General features: G+C 55.5%; 1 protein-coding gene across 2 annotated transcripts; it reads right to left on the reverse strand.

Moving 5' to 3' along the window:
• Nucleotides 1–415: 415 nt before the first annotated feature.
• Nucleotides 416–6,673, reverse strand: DMBX1 (diencephalon/mesencephalon homeobox 1). 2 transcript variants are annotated; one of them, XM_053889063.1, is made up of 4 exons: nt 6,511–6,673; nt 3,380–3,558; nt 2,773–3,121; nt 416–1,825 (listed from the first exon to the last, which is right to left on the reverse strand). In XM_053889063.1, exons 1-4 carry the CDS (start codon nt 6,662–6,664, stop codon nt 1,383–1,385), a joined length of 1,125 nt encoding a protein of 374 aa, XP_053745038.1. In that variant the 5' UTR covers nt 6,665–6,673; the 3' UTR covers nt 416–1,382. The 2 variants fall into 2 exon arrangements, with proteins under 2 accessions (XP_053745038.1, XP_019304376.2); XM_019448831.2 differs by having other exon boundaries at nt 3,380–3,575; nt 6,513–6,670.
• Between the last annotated feature and the right edge of the window lie 1,395 nt (nt 6,674–8,068).

The following is an 8,068-nucleotide window of genomic DNA, read 5'->3' on the forward strand; positions in this document are numbered from 1 at the left end:
AAACAGGAACCCACTTTTCCATGCCAGTGACTAGCTGGACAGAAGCCCTGACTTCAACAATTAGCTCCAGGACGGCATGTCAACAGAAGCCTGAGACTATGCACTGTTGTGTGGTTTGCACTTATTGTGATCAGGAGTTAGGGTTCAGCCTTTCTTCCTGGCTCAGACGCACCCCTGCAGCAGACTCTAACTGCAGGACTTAGGGGCCAGGAGTGGGAGAAAAGAATCTGCCGCATTCCTCTGAAAAGACCTCTCTCTGAGAGCCCCCCTCCCCTGCTGCCTCCCTCCAACCAGAGAAGTCTCACCAGAGAGACCTAGAACCCTGTGGTCAGTCCTGGATGAACACTGGCGGCCGTCCTCTGTCCTGGAGGTCTTACAGGCAGGGATGCCGCCATCCTATTGCCTGCCTCAGCCTGACTCCTGCCTCCACTCCCCTCCTCCTCCATCTTGGGTGGGGCCTCAAAGCTGAGAAAAGAGAGAGAAGAGAATGCGATTTGTGACCCCTTCTAGATGACAGGTCTGAGGGAGGACGGCTAAGGAGGCCAATGCCAGCTCCTGCCCTCAGTTCCAGTGGGCCTCCACTGGGTCTCCAGCTAGGGCCTTACCACCTCTACTGGGGATGGAGAGGAACAACAGCCTAGAGAGGCCGGTGCAGTGCAGGGAGGAGACAGGCAGGTGGGAAGAAGCAGGAGGAAGAACAGGAAAAAGCAAAATCACTACAACTAAGAAGTCACAATCCCAAACAAAACATAGCCTGGGAACTGACAACATCACACAGCCAGGACCAAAGAAAGAAAGGAGGAGCAGGGAGAAGAGATGTGGGCAAAGGTCCAGAGTGGGGAAGACAGAGGCTGGGAAGAGTGGGTTAGGAAACAGGACAGAGGCAGGTCAGGGAAGGAGAGGGGAGAGAGAGAGACAGAAGAAAGCCAGAGAGAGATGTGGACGCTGTACGGGGAGGCAAGGACGGCAGGGGGGGCTGGGGCAGGCAGGGGCCTGAAAATATAGCTTTATATATTTATATTTATACCTCACATTCCACACATCGACTTACTAGGGGGCAAAGGGGAGGTAGGGAGGGCAGGGAGGAGGCGGTGCAGAGGGGAGGATCTGGCCACGGAGGGCCTCGCTCTCCTGCAGAGGCTGCGGGCGCCCCAGCCTCCCCTCCTCCGATTCGGCCTCCATGGGATCCAAGCAGGGCCATGCATAAGGTGTGCAAGTGTGGGCTTCACCGGGGGCTGGGACTCAGGGAGGGGGATGGGGGCAGGACTCCAAGGCCCCAGGATCCCCGGGCTCATAGAGTTAACTCCATGCAAGCCGTCTGGGGGTAACCCTGGGGCTGGGAGGGGGCACCCAAGACCCCTGGCTGGGTTGGAGGCCAGCGGTCAGTTGGGCAGCGTATCGAGTCCCAGAGAGGCTGCGTGCTGCTTGGCCCGAAGCCGCAGGTTCTCGATGCTCGTGGTTTTACTGTTCAGGGCAGCAGAGGCAGGTGCCAGGCCTGCTGGGGGCGCGGGCAGCAGCGGGGACCCCCACACGCCCTGGTGGGCAGCAGCGGCTGCCGACAGGGACTGGTAGTAGGACTGGCAGTGCAGCGAGCCCAGCGGGGCCATGTTGACACCCAGGTAGGGGACGGCGGCAGCGGCGGCAGGGGCCGGGCCCCCCACTTCGAAGGATGAATAGTGCACTAGGTTGTTGGTGGCTGCCATATGCTGGCGGAATTGCTCCTGCAGACGGAAGAGGCTCAGCGGGGATGACGAGTAGGAGTGGGAGGGGCCCAGGAGGCCACCCCCGGGTGCTGCAGGAGCCAGGGCCAGGCTGCCTGGGGAATCTGCAAGCAGAGAACCGAGAACCAAGGGCTCAGGACAAGGACAGTGGTCTGCCAGGAGGGTCTCCCTCAGTCTTCCCACCCCTTGGCACTGCAGATAAGACAGGCATTGGCTGAAACCATATCCACTCATCTCAGCCAAGGCGTGTCCTGAAGCACCCCTCAGAATCCTGGGAGGTGGGGAGCCAGGCTTCTTCCTAGGGCAGTCCCAGAGACCCTGCCAGGGCCCCCGTGTCTGACTTCTTGGGAGGACTGTCACCTCCCCTTCCCCTCTCCTGTCTGTGGCTCCCGCCCCTCACCAGCTCTCTGCCTGGGCTCAGGATTTGTGTCTGAGCTATGCCTCACCCCACAGCTCTGTTCCCTCAGAAACGTGGCTCTGAGTCTCTGCTGCACGTGAGAGTCCCCGATACCAGTGTGGAATTCACCCGATAGGCACTGGTGCATCTGTGCTGGCTGTTAAAATACCATAGTATTTCCATAATGGTTGATAAACAGCTTTTGCCCTGGGCTCCCTAAGTCTCCTCCCCTGCCACCCGGCCCTCCCTGGAAAATACCTGGCACAGGCCTGCTATGGCCAACTCCTTTCTTTTATTTTTTATCTTTTGTTTTGTTTTTTGTTTTTTTTTTTTTTGAGACAGAGAGACAGAGAGAATCTTAAGTAGGCTCCACGCCCAGCACTGAGCCCGATGTGGAGCCTGATGTGGGGCTCCACCTCATGACCCTGAGATCAGGACCTGAGCTGAAATCAAGAGTCAGATGCCTAGTTGACTGAGCCACCCAGGCGCCCTGGCCAACTCCTTTCTAAGGGATCATGTCCTAGTGCCATGTGCTAAAAGCCGACTCTATCCCTGCCCTGATCCACCTCACATACCCAGGGCCCTGTCCAGCAGGATCTGGCTGTTTTCCCTCCACTGGGCCCCAGCCCGCCCACGGCACCTGCCAAGCCTCACCTGCCTTGGGGCTGCCCCTCTTGCAGCCCAGCCCCTTGCTCTCAGCCCCAGGGCTCTTCTCAGTTTTGGGATCCTCGATTCCTGCCTGGGGATCCTCCTCCCGGTCTGGCTGGTCCTCAGGGGCTGACTCACTGGCCGACTGCTCAGACAGGCTCAGGTGAAGCTCGGCAGGGGGGTCGCCACTGGGCAGGCTTGGGGGCTGATCAGTCTCCAGCTGGGTGTCTGGGGCTGGGGCCTCAGCCTTGCTTTCCCCATGGGAGCCCTCAGCCTCCTTCTGCTTCTGGAGCTGCTCTTTCTGCAGGCTGCGCTGCTTCTTCCGGAACTTGGCCCTGCGGTTCTTGAACCACACCTGGGGATGGGAGAGCAGCTGTGGGTTGTGGAACTGGGTGCTCTGGGAGGGGACGTGCATGATAACATTGCCTCCCACCCCACAGGAAACATGCACCCCAGTCCCTTCCAAAACCCCACTCCTGTCATCGCAGGCATTCATGGAGAGAGTAGTTACACGGGCACTGAGGGATAAAAATGCTGGCTCCTGGGCAGAGGGAAGCCAGGTCGGTGGGCTGGTGCTCGTCTGCAAGGTCCACTTAGAGGAGCGGGGACCTACCTGCACCCGGGCCTCAGGCAGGTTGGTGCACATGGCCAGCCTCTCCCGCATCACCACATCTGGGTAGTGAGTCTTCTGGAAGGTCTTTTCCAGGGCCTCGAGCTGCTGGGCAGTGAACGCCGTGCGGCTACGGCGCTGTTTGCGATGCTGTGAGCCATAACGGGCCTCCAAGATGATGTCTTGAAATGTACAGCCGTTGGAGGGCAAGGAGAGGGCGCCCATTTAATTATGGGAAATAGGTTTTGAATCTTACTTTGCCCTGACCCGCTGCAGACACCCAGGCTCCTGCAGAGCCGGGTCCTGGCCCTTTCCCCTTGGAAACCCCGCAACTTCTCTCCATATGGCTGGGGTTTTGAGATCTCTCCTTGCCCACGTTCACTATAAGGACCACAGAGGTCTAACTCGTCTCCATGAACAGCTGTCAGGAACGTGACTCAGAGCAGTCTTCCTCATTTGGTTTGAGGGTGTATGGGTAGATAGGTGGACATTGCCCTAAGATCCTCAAAGTCCTAGGATGCTGAGCATAATATTCCGAGACTACATGATGCTAATAATCTGTTTACCAGTGTCACAAAGGTTATAACATCCTATAACCCTTAGATTCTGGATACCAACAGAATATTGGCCCCTGACCGTGAGAAGCCAGGCTGGCAGCAGGGATGGTATCTGCAAGGTCTAGTTAGGTGAGGTCTGACTGGTACACAATTCACTGGCACTTGATTCCATGTCCTCTGCGTATGACTCTGAGGATCCAAGTTGGCCTAAGAGTCTCTGATAGCAAGACCTGAGGCTCCTGCTCTTATGTCTCCTCAAAAGAAAGCCCGGCACTGGCAGGGCCCTCAGAGCACGGGAAAGTTTCTGCATCTAGTCTTGGCCCCTTTGCCTGCTTCCTCAAAGGACAAAAAAGACTAGGTTCTAACCACTGCTTGGATGGGAGACAGAGCTAATGGACTGTTGCTTCTACCGTCCTGCTCACATGTTGGTAACATGAAAACCACTAAGGATAGAGATCTGCCTAGGGCTAGTGTCTAGGATCCAGCCCTTCTGCTTGAGTACATCCTGGTGGATGGACAGTAACCTCTCTCCCCTGCCTCCCATAGCCCATAAATGGATCCTGGACTGCCTGTACTGAAGTGAACCTGAGCTGGGTCAGCCTCTGATAGGGCTGCCAGAGTCCTTCCCCTGTACTCCAGGGACTGGGGAGTCATCCACGGCACTCTAAATGGGGAAGGAGGCAACTGGGTATCCAGAAAGGCTACCTTTGGGTTGCTCCTTCTTCAGTTTAGAGGGAGCCCTGAACCTCTCACAAACTGGCACTAATCCCAGCCTGGACTGAGCTCACATTGGTTACCTGGGGACTGGGGACCCCTCAGTCAGCTGAACCCTGGTTGAGGGAGCAGCGGCTCAGCACCCTGCTGCTGGCTCCAGGGGCCATACAGGTGGGTGATCACAGGGGAGGCCGGGCTGTCTGTACCGTCAGCAAAACTTTCTGCCAGAAGGCGAGGCCTCCAAACAAAGGCCCACCTAGAGCTCATGTCCTTCCTTCTTAAGAATTAAGAGAATTGGGGTGGAGTGCTAAATGTTCCCGTTCCTCTGCCCCCACCAGCAGAGAGGAACCTCCACCCCCTGACTCCTCTCTGGGTCTAGAGCACAGTGAGGAGCTGGTGTCACCACCAGGTTCAGGATAGGGAATCCACTCCAAATCAGAGATGCAGCCATAGCCAGGACAGGACTGTACCCACATTCCCACACTGGAGACTTATGCCCCACACTGATCTAAAGAAGACAACCAGGGGCCCAGGGATTTTGTTCACTGAGCCCTACCCCAAGGCCCCGCAGGGTCTCAAGGAGTGGAAATGACTGCCCCGCCCTCCCCCAGGCCGACACCTCTTCCCAGGCAGGGTCCTCATATCCCATCCCTTTTCTGTGCCTCTGCTCATGCTGGTGCCCTCACCAGTCATTCCTTTTTAAGGCCTGGCTCCTGCCCCACAGCCTGCAGGAAGGCTTCTCTGACTACACCAGATGCCGCTGCTCTGAGCTGCCCCGCCACTGAATCTTAGCCACACTCCTGCCGTGCTCTTCTATGGCTCTGTGAGCACCTGCTCTCCCTGGGGGTGCCCTGAAGTCCTCTGAGTACTGCCTGGCACAGGGCAGTGAACCCACATGTGTTCACTAGCTGCTCAAGGTTTGATCTGAGACAGGAGAGAATGGGCGGCCCCACCTCCAGGGAATCATGCCCCTCACCTATGCGGTCACATCCTTCTCACACCCAGCGAGGGGCTACAGGGCAGGGCAGCAAATCAGTAGAAGGGAGACGGGGACACAGGACTGCAGCTCCCTCATGGGCCCTTACCTTGGGACTTGAGGAATAATGACTTCTGAGCACTTACCAGTCTCTGCTGAATCCTTTGCCTATGTTACCTCAAATAACTTCCCGATCATCCTATCGTCCCCTCTGATTAAAGGGGACACAGGCTCAGAGAGGAGAGGTGAATGTGCAGACCCCCAATAACTACAGACCTGGGGCTCCAAAGCTTATATTTTTAGCCCTAGTGTCATGTTGAAACCCTCCAGCCCCACCCCACCTAGATTTGACCTCTCTGAGCCTCAGTTTCCTTGTCCATAAAATGGAGATAATAACCTCCTTTATAATGGGGTTGGATTTGATGCACAGAGAAAGCCTCACACAGCACCTGGCACACAACCAGCTGTTATTACTTGTATGACTCCCTGTGCCTGAAATACCCTCTCCTGGGCACTCCACTCCTCTTGCAGCGACTCCTCAAGGCGAGTCCCTTACCCTCCCGCCTCAGTCTTCATCTGCAAGATAGGCAGAGAGGCGGATGAGTCCCTCCCTCATGGGGTCGTTAAGGGAATCCAAAGGCCAGGGCAGCACCAGTGCCCAGCACAGTCCTGGCAAACAAGGAGCGCTCTGGATGGTCACACATAGATTTTAAATTGATGCCTTTCTGTGTTGCTAAGTGACCTGGGTCTTCCATAGCCTCCCAGAGTAAAATTTCCCAGTGCTCCCTCCCTCCTATCTTCAACTTCCAGAGCCTTCTCCCCCAGACCTCTCCTCCACTGCAGGCCCCACGGTTCTGTCCCCAAGGTCCCATCTCCATGGCCCTTACCAGCCAGGCGCTCAGCCAGCGTAAGCGCATGCACCGATGGCCGGTAGTCGGGGGCGTGCTGGGCCTGCTGGGCCGCCTGCTGGTGCAGGTTGTACATGGTGCTGAGTGAGTTCATGGCGTGCAGCGAGTAGCCATTCACCCCGTAGTGCTGCATCGCGGCGTGTGCCTGCGGACGGGGAAGAGGAGAGGAGACCTGAACCAGGGTATCACACTCCACCCTGGGGTAGACATCCCTAGCCTAGACCTTGGGTGTTCACCTCACCCCCGAGAGCTTCTGCCTCTCCATCAGAAAGTGGCCTGGGCTCTGGGCTCTGGAGTCAGACTGCCCGGGCTGGAATCTCAACTCTACCACTTAGGAGCTTTGTGACTTTTGGGCAAGTCACTTAACTTCTCTGCCCCTCTGTTTCTCCATCTGCAAAAGGGGGCTAATAAGAGAAGTCTTTACAATAGGGCCTGGCACACAGTATGTGCTAAAAAATGTCAGTCACTGTGATTTATCAGTCCAATTGCTGCTTTATGCAGCCATCTCCATTTAGTCACCCAGGCACTTTCTTATCTGTGCCTTCACTGATTCACTCACACACATATTATTTACTCAACACCTACCGAGGCCCACATGGGGCCAAGTCCAGGGCTGGACTGGGGACACTGAGGCACTTGCTCTGAGATAATGGATTAAAACCTTAATGCGCTACACAGACAAAAGGACACTATTGTTATGACTGGTATATATTCACTACCATTACCTCCCTCTATTTATCATTTTCACAAGAGCAATGAACCCCATTTACAGATGAGTCTACCAAGGCTTAGAGAAAGAGCAGTGACATGTTGAGGCCACACAGCCAATCCAGGGCCCAGCCCGCCCACACTGCTTCAGCTTCATTTTTTGGTGGCTAATTTATCATCCTTCCTGCTGAGACGGCCCAGCTCAGCACAAGGCTGCCAAGGTCCTATCAGCCCCAGGTCTCCTCTGGACCCTCACAGTCCCCATCTGAGTGCCCACCTGTGTTGGCCTGAAGTGTCATTTTTGGAACGTGACCCAATGTCTGCAGGCTCCCAAAGACACATAGGTGCTTCCTGTGTCCTGGGCATGGGAGGGAACGGGGGAGGGTTGGCGCAACGGCAGGTCCATTTGGTAAGAGGAAGAACTTGCCCAAGTGTCTCAGCTCCCCACCCTCGCTGACGTAGACACTCAGGCTATACGTGACCAAACATCCACGGCACACACACGCACACACGTTTCATGCCCAAATACACACACATGGACATTCTCAGCGAGCACTCACAGAAGTACTCGTGGTCACACACAAACTCATCAAATTTACAAATTCTATGTCATTATTCCCCATGGCTCTGCACACAGACATTCTCACGGGTATTTATCCATGCAGCAGATATATCTACACACAAACATTACACTCACACACATTTATATATTACATGTATTCATTCAATAAATATGTATTAAGCATCCACCTACTAAGTGACCAAAGTCCTTGCCTTCGTAGAATTTACATTCCAAGGGAGGAGGACTACAAAAAAATAAATATAGGTA

Source organism: Panthera pardus, unplaced genomic scaffold (assembly GCF_024362965.1).
Source record: "Panthera pardus isolate Hobbes unplaced genomic scaffold, ASM2436296v1 HiC_scaffold_11, whole genome shotgun sequence".
In the NCBI taxonomy this organism is placed as follows: domain Eukaryota; kingdom Metazoa; phylum Chordata; class Mammalia; order Carnivora; family Felidae; genus Panthera; species Panthera pardus.